At 38.7% G+C, this 20,680-nt stretch overlaps 1 protein-coding gene across 1 annotated transcript in view; it reads left to right on the top strand.

Annotated features, from left to right (window-relative positions):
* LOC110579348 (ubiquinol-cytochrome-c reductase complex assembly factor 1) overlaps positions 1-20,680 on the top strand; it is a 92,963-nt gene that overhangs the window by 29,142 nt on the left and 43,141 nt on the right. Inside the window, exons 5-6 of the mRNA XM_044918601.1 lie at positions 3,582-3,654; positions 9,578-9,635. Of these exons, the coding sequence (XP_044774536.1) occupies positions 3,582-3,654; positions 9,578-9,635 (131 nt within the window). The remainder of the gene's footprint in view (positions 1-3,581; positions 3,655-9,577; positions 9,636-20,680) is intronic.

The following is a 20,680-nucleotide window of genomic DNA, read 5'->3' as shown; positions in this document are numbered from 1 at the left end:
TCTTTAGCTTATATTAATGCATGAATCTTGGAAGAAATTCATTCCCCAAGTTGTTATTTCCAGTCCCTCTGTGATGGTCTTAGGGGACTTGCTTTAGACATTTGTCCAGGAAAATGGCTCACCCAAGTATAAAGGCTTGGCTTCACTGCAGGAAAAGTGAGGAACTATAAAATGCTCCTGATTGCCACATTATGAGCAGTGTATAAATAACTGGCCAGTCTGGTGAAGTCTTCATTATTTGTAATGAAGGCTTTCTTCATGAACATGTTGTGGGGGAAAACCTTCTCAAGGGAAGATTGGGGTCTTGGTGACAAATCTGCCTTTCTCAGGCAGAATGATTAATTATGAACCTAGAGAACTCTCTATGTGAGAATCTGAAGGAAACTGTGGAGTTAGAGAAAAAAATCCAAGCCATTAGGAATTTTACTTAAAATTGTAAATGTGTTGACATTTATATACCACTACCCATACTTGATAGATATTATTTTGCCATATTTGCTTTAGTTTTATTTTTTCCAAGATAAACTTTTACAGAAAATAAACCAGCCCATTTCTCCTTTCTTCTCTTTCTCCACCAAGGTAATTACTGTTCTAAAGTTGATTTTTGTCATTCCCTTGTACATTTTTGTTCTTTTACCACTCATATATTATCCATAAACAACATACATACTATTATGTATTGTATTCATAAAAACTATATAAGTGGTATCTCACTTTTCAACCTGTTTTTATTAGTCAACATTATGTTTTTGAGTGGAGATCTTTTCATTTCCACTGCTTAATAGCTTCACATTATATAATTAAACTACAGCTTAACTATTCCTCTACCAAAGAAAGCTGTTTTAGCTTTTTCATAATGACAGTACCTTTTAAATTGTGCAGGAGTTTCTTGAGAGAGAGATGGAATTATTGGGTACTAGTCTATGAATATTTTTAACTGTATTAAATTATAATCATCAGTTGTTTTATCAGTTTATATGTCCATCAGCTAGGGTTTTAAGGTTCAGTATCATTTCCAACACTTGATACTGTCGAACGGTTTAATGTTTACCAATTAGATGGTGTGAAATGGTATTTTTGATTTAATTTGCATTCCTTTGGTTACTAATAAAGTTGAGTGTCTTCTTCTATGTTTACAGGCAAAAAAAAAATTTATCAATGTGTCTATAGTTGAGGTAGGCGGTAGGCTTCATGAAAGCAGGAGTTTTTGACTTCTTTGTTTACTGCTCTATTCCCAACATCCAGATCCACATCAGGTACTTGAGTTAGGTACGCAATAAACTATTTGTTGACTAAAGTGAAGAGCTAATAGATGTCCTAAACTCCCTGTCTGAAGCATAGAAATAGGCTGGTCAAAGCGAAATCATTAGCATAACAATATGAGGATATCATTAGTTTGATGATGGTACAGACCAGTACTTCCCAAAATGTGTTCTGTGTCAAGAACTTCCTAGAGCTGCAGATGTTAACAAAGTTAACAGCAGGCTTCTTTTTTAGCCTGCTGATACGGTGAATCACACCAATTGATTTGTTAATGTTGAATCAGCTTTGCATTCCAGGGATAAATCCCAGTTGGTTGTGATTTATTGTCCTTTTAAAATATTGCTGGATTTGATTTGTCAATATTTTGTTAAGGATTTTTGCATCTATATTCATGAAGGCTGTGGTTCTGTAGTTTTATTTTCTTCTAATGACTTTGGTTTTGATATCAGGGTAATATTGGCCTTATAGAAAGAGCTAGGAAGTGTTCTTCCCTCTTGTTTTCTGAAAGAGTTCATGTAGATTTAGTATCATTTCTTTAGATGTTTGGGAGAAACATTGAGTGATGTTTAGTGATGCCATTGAGCGTGGAGTTTTCTTTGGAGAAGATTTTTTTTTTAAATCACAAATCCCATTTCTTTAATAGATATAGGACTATTCATGTTATTGATTCTAGGGAGTTTTGGTAATTTGTGTTTTTTCAAGGAATTTGTTCATTTTCTCTAATAATCACATCTGTTGTCCTAAAGGTGTTCATAATAGTCCCTTATTATTCTGTGAATATCATTAGGATATGTTGTGATACCCTCTCTGATTCTTGATACTGCTAATTTTTATCTTCTCTGTTTTTTCTTTTTTCCTTGATCAGTTCTATTAATGTTTTATCAATTTTACTGATATTATTGAGGAACCGGTTTTGGCTTCTTTGATTTTCTTTGCTATTTTTCTGTTTCCAATTTTATTGATCTCTGTTCTTTATTATATCATTCTTTCTGCTTGCTTTTAGGTTTAATTTGCTCTTCTTTTTTAGTGTCTTACCATAGGTTTTGTTTAAATTGGCTTCTTTTGCTGATTTATTCCCATGTAGATATATCTGTTTTTCAGTTGTTATGTTTATTCTGTTTTCCCCTATATGAGCTTTATCTGAAAGACTTGAAAACATGACAGACCTCAAATTAGCAAAGAAAAAAAATCTTAATTACAATTACAGACATAATCCCTTAATTTATTTTGGGTACTTCTGCCCGTTAGAGACATTGCTGTTTTGACCCTAGAATGTATTGAGAAATGAACATTATGTAGTATTGGATATAGTATATTTTTGGTGACTTTGAGCCTTAATAACATAGCTTTACTAAAATTCTAGATTGTTTTTTCTTCAGTTGCTATTTTATTCTGTTTCTGCATATTTTTTTAGTCTGCATATTTGAGTTTGTAATTTTCTATCATTTTAAGAAAAAATAAGCTGCTATAAGCCTTCTGTGGATGGGCTAATTTATTTAATTGTATCCTTAAAGAAATATTTTGAAAGTCCCTAGGAATATTTCCTTCCTTTAGCACTGAGTTGGTCTTCAGACCTACAATTTAACTTTTAAAAGAATTTATTTTTCACTTTTAGATCTATTTTTATGGAGGCATAATATACATACAGTAAAATATACAGATCTTAAGTGTACAGTGAATAAATTAAAACCACCACTCAGATCAAGATTCTAAGAGAATTCTTTAGTGCTTTGGGGAATAGTAAAATGTTGATCCTTTTACTATATTTTGCATTCATTAAAAACCTTTATTTGTAAGCACAGTCTTCTCTTAATCAGCAAACTATAAAACTAGGGAAAATATAGAAAAAAATAACTCTTCCCCCAAGGTATAAAAAAGACTTACAGAATAGATAGTAGTGCTTCTGAGGTAAGGCTGAAAGCTTGAGGGGTTTTTTTGGTGTGTTTGATTTTGATCAGAAGAATGGGTAATTTTTTAATATAAGGGGTTTCAGGATATAAAGAGTTAATGTGAGTGATGCTGAACAGTGGTTTAGAGCCTTCACTGATGAAGTGAGTTTGAATTAAGGGAGAGATTTCATTTAAATATTGGAAAAATCTTTTTGATATTTTGATGCTAAATCATAAAATGTGAAAATTGTGTGAAGTTTGTGAATGGTTAGCTTTAAGAAAGAAATAATCTATGTTGGTTTAGCTGTTAAATTTGCCTAGAGATAGGTTTGGACTCATCCTCCTAGTTGAAGATGTTGTGACCTACATCTAATAGCACTAGAACATACTTGGTCATATCTTGAGTTTGGTTTTATTTTTTTTGTCTAGAAGATTAAGATTGCGGCCCTGCGCATGTATACTAGCTGTGTGGAGAAAGCTGACTTCGAGGAATTCTTTCTAAGTAAGTTACTGTTTTTGATAGTTCTGAAAAGGAAAATGAATCTACTTTTCATGGGGCGCCTGGTTGGCTCAGTCGGTAGAGCATGTGACTCTTGATTTTAGGGTTGTAAATTCGAGCCCCATGTTGGGTGTAGAGATTACTTAAAAAATAACATCTTAAAAAAAAATCTATTTTTCATTTTTATGACTATCGGTTTTGAGTCATTCGTGAAACAATTTTTCCTGTACAGAGTGTGTAATAAGAGCTGCTTATTTTTATCTTTTAATAGAATAAACAAGGGCAAGAAACCCTATAAATAAGACATTTTGACAAGTTTGAAAAAAGAAGAAACCTAAAAATTTGTCTAGTACTTTGACATTTTCCACACATGCATCTTTTTACATATGAGTACTCATAGTAAACAAATCCTGTTTACATTCTGGATGTTTTACTGAGCATTCTGACGTGAAATGAACTTTTTGCCAATCATTCCTCTTTTATTTCTAGTTTTTAATTGTTTTGGTTGATGCCTAATGATTGTTTTATTTCTGTTGAAGGATAATTGGGTCAAAAGGTGTGTGTGTGTGTGGGGGGGTGTGTATAATTTTATTTTTTATATCCCATTGATAAATTGTTTTCCAAAAGGGTTTTACTGGTTTAGACCACAACTATCAGTCGATTATATCAATATAGTATTCATTTTGATGCTGTAATCTATTTAGTTATAAAGTTAGTTAAAGCAGGTACTTATAAAGTAACTGGGAAAGTTTAAGCTGTTCCTAGTTCTACAGATTTTGGAAAGAAAGGTGTGCTTTGCACATCTGTGGTAACAGCCATTATCCTGCAAGCCACAAACACTTAACTGTATATACTTGATATTTTTCATGGAGAGCAAATATTTATATAGAATTATGTTAATAACAAGGAAGATAGCTAGATGCTGTTTGGATTATTTAATCACTATTTTGGTTTTTTAAAACCAAATGCAAGTTGTTTGGGTGATTTTACAATTTCAGCAGATTGATGTTATGTTAGAAACTTAAAATACCCTACTGAGTTGTAATCCTGATTTAGTGTCTACCTTCTGTTTCTTATTTATTCATGGGAACAAAAGTAAACTTTCCTGCTTCCTTTTAATCTCTAAAAATTTCTCATTTTAGGAGAAATTAGTCTGAAAGGAGAAACTATTCTTTATCTATTTGATGAAGAAACTATTGGAGCGCCTGGGTGGCTCAGTCGGTTAAGCGTCTGCCTTCAGCTCAGGTCATGATCTCAGGGTCCTGGGATTGAGCCCCATGTCGGGCTCCCTGCTCAGTGGGGAGTCTGCTTCTCCCTCTCCCTCTGCCTGCCTGTCTGCCTACCTACCTGTGATCTCTCTCTCTCTGTCACATAAATAAATAAAATCTTTAAAAAAGATGAAGAAACTATTAATATTAGAAGCTGGATTTTTCTTTTTCTTCTTTTTTAAAAGATTTTATTATTTATGTGACAGAGAGAGACACAGCGAGAGAGGGAACACAAGCAGGGGGAGTGGGAGAGGGAGAAGCAGGCTTCCCGCAGAGTAGGGAGCCCGATGCGGGGCTCCATGCCAGGACCCTGGGATCATGACCTGAGCCGAAGGCAGACACTTAATGACTGAGCCACCCAGGCGCCCCATAAGAAGCTGGATTTTTCTTAAGTGATTTCTAGAATACATGTCCCTAAGTATTTTTCATCAGATCTTTTTAAATCTTCATCCTCAGACATCTGTTTAATATTTGATTCCATAAATAACTCATAAGTTTATAATTATTTTGAAATGATGTTTACTAGTTATCTTTGTCTTAGCCAGTCCTCATTATTGAAAATCTTTGAGTTAATATTATAGATTGAGTAATGAGATTATTATTATATATTTAAGGTAACATATAATGTTTTCAATGTATAATCTGTTGTAATCTACTTATAAAAATAAAAGTTTATACAAATTATTACCATTATATGCTAATAATTCACATTTACATGGTGTGCTTTTACATTTGTCTCATTTAGGAGTTAGAAAACCTTGTAGGATAGGAAGGACTTGTATTCTTGTTTTCATTTTTATTTTCTTTTCAGAAACAGTTGAAACTTAAGAGGCTAAGTGATTTCCCAAAGTTGCTTAGCTAAGGCTTGATCCTATGTTGTCTGGCTTAAAAGCCAGGAATTTTTCCACTATAACATACGGCCTGTGAAAGAATGTAATTGCAAATTAGAAATTATAATCCATTTTAATATTTTTGTATGTTATTGTTTTTAAATAAGAACTACCTCTAGGCGACATTCTATTAGTATTATAAACTGATGTTTACATATATTAGAGTATGTTCACCTCAGTAAGCTTTGTTCTAGCTTTGGCCTTTGAAGTAGTTACCTGGGGAAGCAGTATATTTTTCAGTGACGCCACTCTTGCTTAAGGTTTTTTAAGACTCAATTTAAGAATTGCCTTTTAGACTTACAGCTTGTTCATTTGTATTGTGCTCCAATGTGGTCCATCTTTGTCATTTGTGGGTAGAATAAATTTTAAAATGAAACCAAAGTGGTTCTGAACTGTGGCTAGGAATAAAAAAGGGAGCCAATTTGAAAAATACCATTTGGAGGCAGATAAATATCTATGAAACAATGAGACTTTCTTGCATCTTCTAAAGGAAGGTGCTAAAGAGTACGCCAGGCAGGTTTGGATAAAAGAAGAGAATATATATATCACTTCCCAAGATTATACCTTTAAAGTGGCTGTTGCTCCCTTGGATTTTTGGTATTTTAGGGCTTGACTTTTAGAGTCCTGAGCATTCAGTAATTTTTAAAAAGGATAAAGAGGCTTAGGTAGCTCAGCACTGTCATCCTTACTCTTCCAACAAAAGTAAGGCCAGTGTTAATTCATGAAGATTGTGTAAGAAAGAGTTGATTACTCACAGTGTGCTTGTGAGTAAACAATAAGCCTGTAGCCTCTTGGATAGGCCCCCATAAATGCCCAAGTTATAGACTCTCTAACGTGTTCAGAGGTCTTGATCCAGAGGCCTAGACCTTGGGGATTCTGACTGTTGAGATTAACAGCCAGCCCCCTGTTGTTTCCAAGATGTTCTGATGATGTATGTCTTTTGTGGCATCAGTGAGAATAACCTCTGTGAGCCTGCAGTGGTTTGCTAACTGGTCTTTTGGAGATCGGTTCTGTTATGAGGAACACTTTGGAACAGATGGGACCAATCAGTAAAGTTTGTGTTTAATTCCATACTGAAATTCCGTACTGTATGAAAACTGCTTTGTCTTTAGCTCTTAAGAGACTTAATACCTTGGAGAGGAGGCTCCTTAATGAATAAGTTCTGAGTCAGTGATTGAGGTTCATCATTTTATTGACACAGTCTTAAATAGTGAGCTATTTTAAGATATTTTAAACCCTAGTGTTTAAATAATTCACCGAGAAACAACAATAGTAAATATTTATTGAGTACCTATTAAATATTAACCATTTTGCTAAACATTTTACAGGCCTTATCTCATTTACTCCTCACAAATCCCTATAAGGTAGTTCTCTTGTTCTCCCCATTTTTACAGAGAAGACAGCTGAGGCACTGAGAAGGCTAAGTAACTTTACCCAGAGTCACGTAGCAAGTCAGAGGTACAGTCCGGGTTTTGAATCGGGAGGTCTGACCCCAGAGCCTGCATTAAACAAACAACTGTGTTAATACTGCCACTCCATAACAGTGATGAATTATTTAATTTTATCCAACTTGGTATTGAGGAAGAAAGTACCTAGCCTCAGAAAATAATGCAATGAGCGCGTATTGGTGCAAGACTGTGATCTTGACAAAAGGCAATAACAGCTTTTAACTTTGAGGTGTTTAAACACAGTTCATTGAGCTGAAGATCTGCTGTGTTTTTGTGATGCTTATGGTCAGACATTCAGTGGTCTTGTTTCTTAGGGCTTTACCCTGTGGGTTTCTGTTCTGACTCCACTGGGTACAGGGAGTCAGTATGCCAGCTCTTTTCCCATCATTAGCCCTGAGCCGACCCCCGGAATGGAAAATTGTGACCCAAGTCCAGCTGCTGGCCTGTCTGTCTGTGCTTTCCAGCCCAAGAATTGATTCCCTCTCTGAGAGAATTGGAAAGGCTCCTGGAGGCTGCCGAGAAGCTTTGATGTAGAGGTAGCAATTGAACAGATTGTCCTTTAGAAGCAGCCAAATTTCATTTTCCAGATTGAAAGACAGACTTCCAAGAAAACTTTTCTTTTTAATGTTTTGTTCTAGCATCCAAAAAAGACCCAACTTCAGATCTGGGCTTGAGAGTTTCTCATGGCTATTCTTGTTTGGTGGAGGGTGGTTGGCCCACTCTCAGATGGCATGTGTCTTAATAGCTGTATGGTTGGCCAGGCCAGCCTTCACCTCCCTCCTGCTGGGTTCCAAGAGGAAGTCCACTTGACAACTGCTGGGCACCTCCTAGTAAGCTCACCAGAGTATTTTGGTGTCACTTTGTGACAGACCTGGACTTAAACTCCAGCCCAACCACTAGCTTGTTATATTGTGGCTGCCCTCAAGTTACTTAGCCTTTTTGAGCCTGTTTCCTCATCTCTAAATGAGGATTATAATGCCTCCCTTTAGGGTTAGAGTGAGGATTAAGTGAGATATGTATTGACATGACTAGCAGTAGACCTGACAGGAAATACGGGCCCTTAGTGAATGTTAGTTTCTAATATTAGTATTAGAGAAGCAGTTAGTGATTAAGACCACAGTGCCTAAAATCAAGCAGATCTGAATTTGATCCTAGATGTTTCATAGCTGTGTAACCTTGGGCAACTGTCATGGTGTCTCTCTAAGAGTCCATTTTCTCACCTGTCATTGAGGGTATTGTGAATACCCACATGATAGGCCTCTTGGTAGAATTCATTGAGCTCATGCATGTAAGCATCAATTACAATGTCTCACACAAAGTAAGCCTGCAAGGAATTACGACTCTTTATTATTGGTAGTATTAGTTGCTTCACAGAGGTTCTGCTCTGTGTTTTCTTTCCTAGTGGCCCCAGTTTGTTATCATTTAGTACATTGTATTGTTTGCTGCAAGGCAGAAAATATCCCTTTTTTCTTGAGTCATTGCTCAAAGGGCAGATTCTACCTGAAGGGCCCAAATTGACTGATACTCACTTTTCTTTATCCTCTTGCTCCAGCTTTGCTCCCTGTCATGTAATAGGTAGGGCTCATTGAGTGGGGATCCCTCATCTAGCCAGGTGCATTTCCTAGAGATCTGAGAATTGAGAGGCGTGGATGTCTAAGCACTGACCTGAGTTTTAGTATCTTAAAGTTTTGTCATTCCTGGGGGGTGATGAATGGCCTTTCATTAGATGTAATCTGCTTTCTTATGTAACTACAGCTCCCTAGAGCCTCACTTCTTTCTCCTGGTCATTTATTTTGGGTGAATCATTCTGCATACCCATGTTTGTAGCTACTGGGTCACCTTAAAGAAGGAAGACAGGAAAAAGAAACTAGAAGAACTTAGACTTCTCAGTGGGGCTCCAGTGAAAAACGCCTATACTTAAGTGGGGTAGGCAAAGTAGTGTCTGCCTAGCTTTCCAGATGAATTTGAGACCAGGAAGGGAAAATAGCATGTAAGTTGGAAGGAACCACACAGATCATCTAGGCCATATTATACTAAGTGAGAAAACTGAGCATCTGAGAAGAAAAGTGATTTGCCCAAGGCCACACAGCAAAGTGGTACCGGGGCTGGAACTAGAAGGCTGGTTGTCTGACTGCATTCAGTGCTCTTTCAACCCATTGTCTCGTACTGTGGTTCCACTGGCCCTCTCTAGGGTCGCATAATCAAAGAGCACTGTACCTGCCATATATTTGACTTGAACAGATTCCTACCAATATTTAAAATACAGTCAACATTCCTTCTCTAAACCCTCACATATTTATACTTTATTGTTATTTTCTAGGGTGTCAGATGCCTGATACATTCAATTCATGGTTTCTTATAACTCTACTTCACGTCTGGTAAGTGAGCAATTTAAGTGAAGTCACCAAATGTTTTTTTTTTTTTTTTGAAACATGGCTAACTTGTAAGGTATAGCCTTCAGCAAGGCTGATTATATGAAATGGCAGTTGTTCAGGCATTAAAAAAATTGTTCCTTTCATTTTAATAACTAGTGTCTTAAATCACATTTTTTTTTTTTAAAGATTTTATTTATTTATTTGAGACAGAGAGAATGAGAGACAGAGAGCATGAGAGGGAGGAGGGTCAGAGGGAGAAGCAGACTCCCTGCCGAGCAGGGAGCCTGATGCGAGACTCGATCCCGGGACTCCAGGATCATGACCTGAGCCGAAGGCAGTCGCCCAACCAACTGAGCCACCCAGGCGCCCTTAAATCACATTTTTATTAAAGGTCAAAGCATAGTCCCAGAAAGAAACTAATATTTGTAGGCTGTTCTCAAAGAACACCTAGCCTGGTGAACAATGCTATCAGTATCTCTAAGAGACTCTGTGAGCTTGGATGGAAAGTTCTCTCCCTTGGCTGTTTTAGGAAAGTTCACATTTACGTAAAAGTGGTTTGAATTGTGAGAATCCGTGGTCATTTCCATTGCTGGTCATCAGAAACCTATAACAAATTATAGCACTGACATTTACGCCTGTACCTCTAAAATGTGCATACAGGTTAGATTCATGCCAGGTTTGTTGCATGTAAAAATATTTAACACCTTAAACAGTATATTTTTTCTTCAGCTGCAAATTAAGTAGCCAAAAAAAATCAGTTTTTCATCTAATGTTACACAGTATTAAAGGTCAGAAGGATATAGGAGAGACGTTGAAGTGGGGGCTGGGGAATGCGTTTATTGAACTGCCAGATCTTGGGAAAGTAAATTCCGGAGAACTAAGTTTACTATTTTGACCATAGTGAGTATCTGAGGAACGTGGGGAATGGTTGCCCTGTCAAAAGGACCCTTGTTTGAGACTGCCTTCAGCTGAGCTTTGCATCACAGGACTGACTACTATATAAAGACTTTTTGGTTTTGATCACCTCTGAAATATTTCTTCTTCTGAACTCACATAGTCACTGAGATTGGCTGAGGGGCATAAGGTAGCAATTTATTTTAGGTTATTTTTTCTAAGCGGGTACTTCATTGAGTGTACACTATGTCCTGGGCAGTTTGCTGGGAACTAGCAGTGGTTCTCAAGAAGCTCACAGTCTAACGAGGGAGATAAGACATTTAAAATAGTCAGTGATAAATCGGAATGGCTAAGTTCTATACTAAATCTGAGTAAGTAGTGCCTATGCGACCACAGAGGAAGCCACAATTATCAAAACCTGCACGAGTTCTGCCTATTCTTTGAAATATACTGTCTTTTAGTCAGGCAGCTGAGAAGGCAGACTACCTTCTGTCCGAATGGTGAAGGTTAAGAAAAGGTTTAGGGAGGGCAGCTGAATATGCTGAGAGGAAAACCACTTTTTCAAGAGGAGAGGACTGCAGAGGTGGCATTGCAGAATTACTCACTGGAAAGGTGGGAGGGCTGAGAGGAGGCTAGGCTGTTCCCAGAGGAGCTTAAAGATAATATTCAGAGCTTGTATGAAAGACTCTTTATTGCCCATATAGCTAGAGGTATCAGAGTGTTAGAGGGAGTGGATGGCAAAATAAAATATATAATCCCTGTAACCACATCCCAAGGTCAATCCCTGACTAATAGTAGCCAGGAGAACCTTGAAGCTACTTACAGTTCCTTCAAGATAGCCACCATTTCCAAACATGCCTCCTGCATCTTCCTTGCTGAGGTTGGTTTTAATTTCTCAGAGGAGTGGGGAGTACTGCTACCAGTTAAGTAGGGGGAGGGAGGCTGTCTGCTTCAAATCTACACTTGGCCTCCCCTCCACACTTCCTCTTTAGTTCTTAGGATCTGCAGTCTTTGGTAGAATGAAGCGGTAGCTTTTCACTTTGAATCGGGAAACTCTTATTGAGAACTCACTGTGTGTTAAGGACTGGGGGGCTTTGGAGAGAAGGGTATGACATGGCATGCACCTTTAGAAACTTAGTCTAGCAGATAACAGGCAGAGAGCACAATTGCCTATAATGGATGACAGTGAAAGAAGTGTTGTGCCCAGGGTACAAGCAGAGACTATGGAAGGACAAGGAGGTATGACTAAATCCAAATGTGATGGTGGTGGCGGGGGGAGAGTATTGGATAGAGAGCTCTGTGGTAGAAGTGATGTTGATGTACCATGAAGGGTGAGTAGAATTTCTGTCAGAGAAAAGGAGGGCATTTTAGGTTGAGGGAATATCAGGAGCAAACCACAGAATGTATGTGCAAGGACATGGAGTATTTGAGGACAGCCACTTGTCAGAAGTGTCTAGAGCAGGTTTGTGGAGGAATTTTAACGGGAAGGTTGCCATAAATGTAGTTTGGGGCCCAATTGTGCTGTCATCCTTCAAGAAGAATTGGGGAAACTTTCTCTTCTAGGGGAGAGGGGTGTTAGGAGGAGTAATGGATCCACTCCAAGTCTGTGGAGAAGCTATGTTCTTCCAGCCCTGATCTCTTAGCCTGAAGCTCCAGGAGGATAACTGAGGGATAGCCATATCCAATATTACAGGACTCAGTGGACTTCCTAGAGATGTGTAGGGTTGAAATACCTCCTGTAGGTGGTAGTATGAGGGAGAGCTAGGGAAGCTTAGAAAGCAGTTACAAAGTAGAAAGGATCCTCCCCATCCTCTAAGAAAAAAATAAACCCAATAAACAGAATACCCTGGCAGTGGACTTTTCAGAAAGCTTGCTTGGGTTCCCAAGGGTGATGGCTCCCTGTTGGCTCTTAGAATAGGGGCAGGATTTCTCAAATCCTTTTAGTTCCCTGGAGGAGGCGTTGATTCCCTTATCCTTTCTGCTTTCTCTAGTTCTTAAGTTTTTCTGTGTATTTTCAATTTCTAGAAGTCCCTTATCAGTTGTGTATTCACATGAGCTTGCAGCTGCAGTGACTATGTGTCCTTTGTCTTTGTCGAATAAGATTAGTATTGACTGTGCCCGCTGAAAAATTGTTGAGAGAGGTTGCTGTCTGGGCTTTCCTGCATCCAAATGTGGACTTGATAAAGGCAGGCCTCCTCCTCTGTTCCCTGTCTTGGGCAATGGCATTGCAATCCATTCCGGTATCCACACCAGAAACCAGGAATATCTCCTTGACTTTTCCCTTACCCCTTCATCTGGTCTCAAACTTTTTTGACCATGACCCACAATAACAAATGAATTTTACTCTGCAACCCAGAACACACACGTCTCTGATATTATAGTTGTAAAACTTGTCCTTATAATGTCAGATAGTCTCTGATATTTTCTATTCCATTTGAATTCATTATAAAGAAAAATTTAAGATGTCACCCATTCAATTGATTTTACTGGGTTATAAGCAACAGTACCTGGAAACTGGTCTTTGGCCTACAATTTCCATCTTCACATGCCATTGGTCTTCTCAATACAAATTGGATCAGTACATACACACGTGCACACACACACACACACATTCTCACATACTCCTTAATATTCTCCATTATTCTTGGGGCAGAGTAGGTTTCTTAGCATGGTATTCATATCCCATCAATATGCCACCTCTGCTAGTCTTATATGCTATTCTAGGTACCAGTATCACCACCACTCCCTCCTCTGCAAAATAAAACAATATTACATAATAGAAATATCAAGTCTTCTGTACAAAGTTTTCTTCTGTCCAGAAAGTCCTTCTCCTTGCTATCCCCCTGACAAACTCCTGTTTTTCATTCAATATCCAACTCAGATATCATTTCTCTTTGAAGTCTTTCCTACCCTTTGAAGGTGAGAGTTAGTTCCTCTTTTGTGTTCTCTTAGTATTTTGGACATCTCTATCATAGCATTCATCACATAACATTATTATGTTTTATCGTATAGTCTTTGTGGATGGTGAATTTATGAGAGCAACAATTATTTTTATTATTTTTTTTGAAAGATATGAAAATGAGGTATTTCTTCCCTCAATTGCATGTCTTACTCTTAATTTGTATCAGTAAATGTTCATTAAGTAATTGATGGCCCCAGATCTGACTTGGCTGCCACAGCATTTGGAAGGGTCCTGAAACTGTCTTTTGGTTGGGTGAGAGTGGCAAAGCTCCACTCCTACTTAAGTTTCTCTGGTGGTTACATGTATGTAGCTGGAATTTATGTTGCTGTTAGTGGATTTGTTAGAGACTCCTCTTTTAGTCATGGAAAACTAATACCTTCTAGATGCAGAAGTTAATTTTAGGAAATGGAATGGGATAAATAAAATTAGAATATGCCTATGATGGAGATAGAATGCAGGGAGTAAATTTGTAAGTTTGTATTTTTTATTTTATTTTATTTTTAAGTAATCTCTACATCCAATATGGGGCTCGAGTTTACACCCCGAGATCAAGAGTCACATGCTCCACCAACTGAACCAGCCAGGTGCCTCTGCAGTTTGTATTTTTAAAAATTATTTTAAAGTCAGGTGTATCATAAATATAATAACTGTCAAGCCTTTTACATATATTATCTTTTATTTATTTTACATGTATGTCTCACACTACTTTATTTCACATATGAGGGGTCAGCAGCTTAGAGAAGTCAGAGAACTTGCCCAGAGATGTAATTAGTACATGGTGGAGAGGAAATTCAAAGTATAGGTCTGGCTAACTCAAAGTAATAAGTTGCTTTCCTCATTGGTAGTTAAAGCTACCAAAGTAACTAATTAAATGATTGCTTATTAATACTAATACTATTTAATCTTATTAATGCTATTTATTATTTAAAGTACTTGCTTATTCTTAAACATAAATCTGTAAATTATAGGGGCTCCTGGCTTTCTCGGTCCGTGGAGCATGCGACTCTTTTTCTCAGGATTGTGGGTTTGAGGCCTACAGGGGGTGAAGAGATGATTTAAAAATTAAAGAAAAAATTAAGTCCATAAACTTATAGCATTTATTCTCCAATTGAATCTACTGTATGCAGTAAATTTGTTTCCTGCCCTCACAGGGCTTAGAGTGTGGGAGAGAGACATTAAATCATTAATAAAATAGAGCTGGAATAGTGTAATGAGAGGAAATGGTAGCGGGGAAGAGGGGTCCATAATTTAGATGGGGGTGCGTGGGTCAGTCACTCAGGGAGGGCTCACTGAAGAGATGACATTTAAAATAACACCTGAATGGTAAGTAGAAGTTAGCAAGTCAAAGGGTGGATAGAAAAACATTGCAGGTATAGGGATCTAGTGGTTCAGTTTTACCAGCTGAGTGCTTTTTAAAAACGAAATTTTATGCTCAGTCACCATGTACGAATAGATAATGAATTGCTATTTGCGTTGAGGAAGTGGGAATGACCTCCTTATTTCAGGTCTTCACAATGTGCCCACTGGTAAGGGGCTCTTATGTAGTTCTGTGGAGACTCAGACCACAGTTTAAAAACCACAGATCTAGGGGCACCTGGGTGGCTCAGTTGGTTAAGCAACTGACTCTAGGTTTCAGCTCAGGTTGTGATCTCAGGGTCATGAGATCGAGCCCTGCGTCTGGCTCCATGCTTAGCGTGGAGTCTTCATGGCACTCTCCCTCTCCTTCTGCCCCTCCCCGCCTGCTCTCCCTCTCTCTCTCTGTCTCTCTCTCAGATAAATAAATAAATAAATAAATCTTTAAAAAAAATAAAAAATAAAACCACAGATCTAGTTCAACCCTCATTTTACAAATGGGGAGATGATTTTGGCAATTTTAAGGAATCTGTCACAGGCCTCTTCATGGAGGATCTGAGACTCAAATCCAAAGCTGATTGCTGCTTCTGCAATCCTTGGCTTTTTGCTTGAGTGTCTCCTTTTGATGGTCATGGGGATGAGGGTTTCTTCCCATGAATATGAACAGCATAGCACTGACCATCAACTGTACAAAACTGTTTCTTGGTACTTGCTGTCTGTGTCCTGGGAGAGGAAACAGTAGACCTGAAAACAGTAAGGGGTGATAAGTGCTATGTGTAGCAGACACACAGGTCTTATGGGAGCACAGGGGAAGGGGGACTGCCTGGGGATGGTCAAAGGAAGCGGTTACATTGGCCTTCTGGGGTCTAGAACCAGAGCACATGGGGTCTTGAGGAGTTATTAGGAGGGTAGGAAGTAACTGTAAACTACTTTTTAAGACATTCCAAGCGATTAAGAAAGATGATCACTAGAGGGAGAAACAGGACAGAGGAAGCATTTTGTTATTTGCTTTCTATTTTTTCTTTTAAGAGGGGGAAACACTGGAACATTTTTATAAGTTTGTGGGAAGAAGCCTCTGGGAAAGAAAAGGAAGTAAACTGCACAGGTGGGAAGGGGTTGGAAAACAGACTGGTCCCAGTCTCAGTCAGCCAGAGAACTGCCCTGGCAGACGCTCCGGCCTTTGCAAGTGGGCTCTTTAAAACCACCACAGCAGTTTTGATGTAGCTGTAGGGCTTGCAAGCTCATGCTGGATTCCAGCAGCTCCAGACCTGCTATATATGGTGAGCCCTGGCCATGTGCACATCCCTACTCTCCCTCCCCGAGCCAGTCACTCTGTTCAAACACTCACACGTGTTGCTTTTGCCCAAACCGAAGGCCTATGCAGCATCATTTTATCAACATTGCCTAACCTAAAAGCACTGGTACCTGCTACCCAGGAGCTTGTTCTCTATAGTGGATCTGACAGGCAGGCCACAGGCCAGGTGTAGTTCTTGGAGGAGGCTTGCTGTCAGGTGAGATGGCTTCAGGAAGTGCCTCACCCCACTTGTCTGTTTGCCCATAGACTGTCCTGTAGCCCCCATACTCCCCACACTCCCCACTAAAGATTAGGCTTCTTGGGGAGGGAGTTTAGGAAACCAGGTGGAGATAGCCATGTACACAGCCCCGGGAAAGGGTAAGCATGCCAGCTCACAAATAAATAAACTCATTCATTAGCACACTGCTGAGGCTTGAGTGTGGGCATGTAGGCTCTGCTTCCTTGGCCTCGGCTGGTGGCAGAGTAAGGGAAATAGGCTATCCTTTGGGATTCCTTCACAGCAGCCAGGGTGACAGACCTGCCTTGAATGCCCACTAGTCTTCATTGAAGTCAAAATCAGATCCACTCTGAACAGTGAATAAACCACCATGAGGGAGAAACAAGGCCAAGACAGAACTGGCATTGTCAGAAGGCCCAAACAGAGCAAGCAGGACAGGGTACTCAGAGCTGCCAATACACGGCAGGAGGGCAGCATCCAGAATCACAAGAATTCTTCCCTCCCAGATGTAGGCAGAGAGGAGCAAAGCATGGCTAGGACTCTTGTTCCTTTGAACTCTGCAGGCAATGTTGCTGTCTTCCTCTTCCTCCTTATCTGATCTAGCAGGAAGAGGCTCTTGGAGCTGTGCTATCACAGAATGGGGGAAACAGCCCATACTGACACTGGCCTGGGAGACACTGTGGCCTAGAGGAAAGAGGGGGAGTTCAGACTTCATTCCAGCTCTGCTCTTTTCCATTGGGCAACCTTAGGTTACTTAAGTAATTATGAACTACATTTTAAGGATTTCCAAATGATTAAGAAGGTGGGATGGAGGGGAAACATTTTTTTATTTTTTATTTTAAGATGGGGAAACACTGAAACATTTTTATAAGCCTAGAGGAAGAAGCCTCTTTATTTCCTTCTCTTCTTTCCTCAGAGCGTCAGTTTTTTTTGTTGTTGTTTTTGTTTTTGTGAAATGGGAGCAGTTATAGTTAATTGAAAGAGAGTGTGGATGCAAATGCATTTTCAGGTGACAAGTCTGATATTAGAGGATGTCATAAATGGCAGTAATCACTATTATTATTTGCCATAAGATAAAATTTACATCTTAGCCCTTTGTTTTTTGAGATGCCTAGTGAGTGAGTCTTTTTCCTCTTTTCCCTGCCTCTGTGCTTGCCCTTTAGCGATAGTTGGGAGCCAAGACTAAGGCTTGACTACTCCTTTTTTTTTTCTTTACTTTGCTAGCTGGGTTATTTGCTTTCCTTATATGTAAAGGAGATCAGTATTATTTATGAGCCACTAGAATCACTGAGAGACGAGGATAGTACTGTGAGGCTTAAAACCTCAATAATAAATTGTGGGTTTAAGAACATCATCAAATTTGGGAGGGGTAACTGGAATTGTTCCTAAACAGAGTAGTTTATATACAGACTAAGTTTATACTTAGAGTAAGTACTTAGTAAATACTTGTTAAATGAATGATTAAATTAATTGTTTAATACAAGAATATTTTTATTGCTTAAAAATTTTTTATTTTTAGAGCAGTTTTAGGTTTGAGCAGAAAATTATCTCTTTTTAAAGTTTATTTTGCATTCTTAAGGGCAGTTTTTATTATGTTTTAGCAGGGAAGTGTCCCCTGTTTCCCTTCCTCCACTTCCCCCTGGAACAGAGCTCTGAAATTATGAAGTTGAATCAGTAGCAAAATGTAATTTGATTTCTCAACACTTAATTTAAATATTTATTATGAGGAATGCATCCATAATGTAAATTGAAGTAGAGCTATCCTGTTCTGTTCTTTAAACCTAGTGTTCTCAATTGTTGTGGAATATACTTTACTTAGTGACTCAAACATTATTGTTGTGCAGTGAGAGCCTGTGTGTGATGTGTTGGCTTTGTTTTGTAGTGGATACCAGGATCATCAGATCTTTTTTGTTTTTGTTTACCATTTTGGACTTGTTTCACTCATTTTCTTTTCACCTGCCAATGTACTTTAACCTTTTCTGAATGATTCAGGAGGTCCTGATAACTTTTCTTTTTTTAAGATTTTATTTATTTATTTGTCAGAGAGCGAGCGAGAGAGCACAAGCACGGGGAGCGGCAGGCAGGGGGAGAAGCAGGCTCCCCGCTGAGCAGGGAGCCTGATACGGGACTCGATCCCAGGACTCTGGGATCATGACCTGAGCTGAAGGCAGACGCTCAACTGACTGAGCCACCCAGGCGTCCTGGTCCTGATAACTCTTTTTTTTTTTAAAGATTTTATTTATTTATTCATGAGAGACAGAGAGACAGAGAGAGAGGCAGAGGGAGAAGCAGGCTCCCAAGGAGCAGGGAGCCCGATGCGGGACTCGATCCCAGGACCCTGGGATCATGACCTGAGCCGAAGGCAGACACTTAACCATCTGAGCCACCCAGGCGCCTGGTCCTGATAACTCTTAACTGTACTTTGCCAGGCTATATTTTTTGAGTTGTACTGGGTATGTTACCCTGCCTCTTGAACCTCAGTTGCTGTGCTATTTTTTGTGTGTTTTCAATATATTTTTAGTTTCTTTCTTTCCTGTTAGGCTGCCAGCCGTTACTTTTGGTTGCTGTAGGTATGCTTGCCTCAGGTAAGCCTGTCTTTCCCCTCTGATATGCTATTTCTACTGTGATGCTAGTTTTGAAACTGTTACTACTCTTGTGAGGATTAGATGGAAACTAGAGTAAATGGATTCCGTAAGACTTGTACTAGTCATTAAAGGAGGCAGAGAAACAGTAGGGTTCAGATCTCACCTTTGACTAGGTTTGTAACTCAGGGCAAGTTACTTCTCTAAGACTCAGTTTCCTCAATTATAAAGTGTGGACAGTAGGAACCCCTGGACTACACCAAAAGAAAAAACTTTTGCATAGTGAAGGAAACCATCAACAAAATGAAAAGGCAACCTACTGAATGGGAGAAGATATTCACAAATGATATATTTGATAAGGGGTTAATGTCCAAAATACATAAAGAGCTTATATGATTCAACACTCGCCAAAAATAAATAATCTAATTAAAAAATGGGCAGAGGACATATTCTGAATAGACATTTTTCCAAAGAAGACACAGATGGACAACAGACACGTGGAGAGATGCTCAGCATCAGTAATCATTAGGGTAACGCAAATCAAAACTACAGTGAGATACCACTTTACATCTCTGAGAATGGTTAGAATCAAAAAGACAAGAAATAACAAGTGTTGGTGAGGATGTGGAGAAAAAGGAACCCTCATGCATTGTTGGTAGGAATGCAAACTGGTGCAGCCACTGTGGAAAACAGTATGGAGGTTCCTCAAAAATTAAAAATAGAAATACCATTTGGTCCAGTCATCACACTATTGGGTATTTACCCCAAAAATGAAAACATGAATTTGAAAAAATATACGCACCTCTGTGTTTATTGCAGTATTATCTACAGTAGCCAAGATTTAGAAGCAACTGAAGCCATCAATAGATGAATGGATAAAGAAGATACACACACACACACACACACGTGTGCGTGTGTGCACACGCGCAATGGAATATTACTCAGCTGTAAAAAGGATGAGATCTTGCCATTTTTGACAAGGATGGACCTAAAGGGTATAATGCTAAATTAAATAAGTCAGAGAAAGACAAATACCATATGGTTTCACTTATATATGGAATCTAAAACAACAACAACAAATGAATAAACAAAAAGCAGAAACATACTTATAAATCCCCAGAACAAACTGAAGATTGCCAGAGGGGAGGGAATGAGGGGTGGGCAAATTGGGTGAAGCAGAGTGGGAGATACAGGCTCCTAGTTTATGGAATGAATAAGTCATGGAGATAAAAGGTACATGGTAGGGATTATAGTCAGTGGTATTGTAATAGGATTGTATGGTGACAGATGGTAGCTACACTTGAGGTGAGCATAGTATAATGCATACTTTATGGTCTGAGAAAATCTGTGCCTTTTAAACCTCAGAGGGCAGGTGTATTAACAAACTACAGAATTTTCAAATAAATGAAGAATTCCATTACCTCACTATTGCTGTTGATGAATTGGCCTCTGACGACATGTAAGCATCAAAACTCACAGTGTCTTTTCAGGTCAGCGGCTGACATGAGCGACTTGATTGAGAAAAATCTTATGAAAAAGGACTGTTGAACTTTCCCGAGTTTGTTTCTGCTTTGGAATATATCCTGTGTCATGTGAAGTAGTCAAATCTTTTTCCATGACCTGTTTTTATTGTTACAAAGTGTTATTTCTTAGGCACTAACTCGGTTCAGGGGTTACAAATTTAAATCACAGCATCAGCAAATCTCATGGTTGGAAGGGATGTTA

Source organism: Neomonachus schauinslandi, chromosome 10 (assembly GCF_002201575.2).
Source record: "Neomonachus schauinslandi chromosome 10, ASM220157v2, whole genome shotgun sequence".
NCBI classification, from domain to species: Eukaryota; Metazoa; Chordata; class Mammalia; order Carnivora; family Phocidae; genus Neomonachus; species Neomonachus schauinslandi.
Note: the sequence above shows the minus strand (reverse complement) of the source record. Positions and strands in the feature narration are given on the sequence as shown.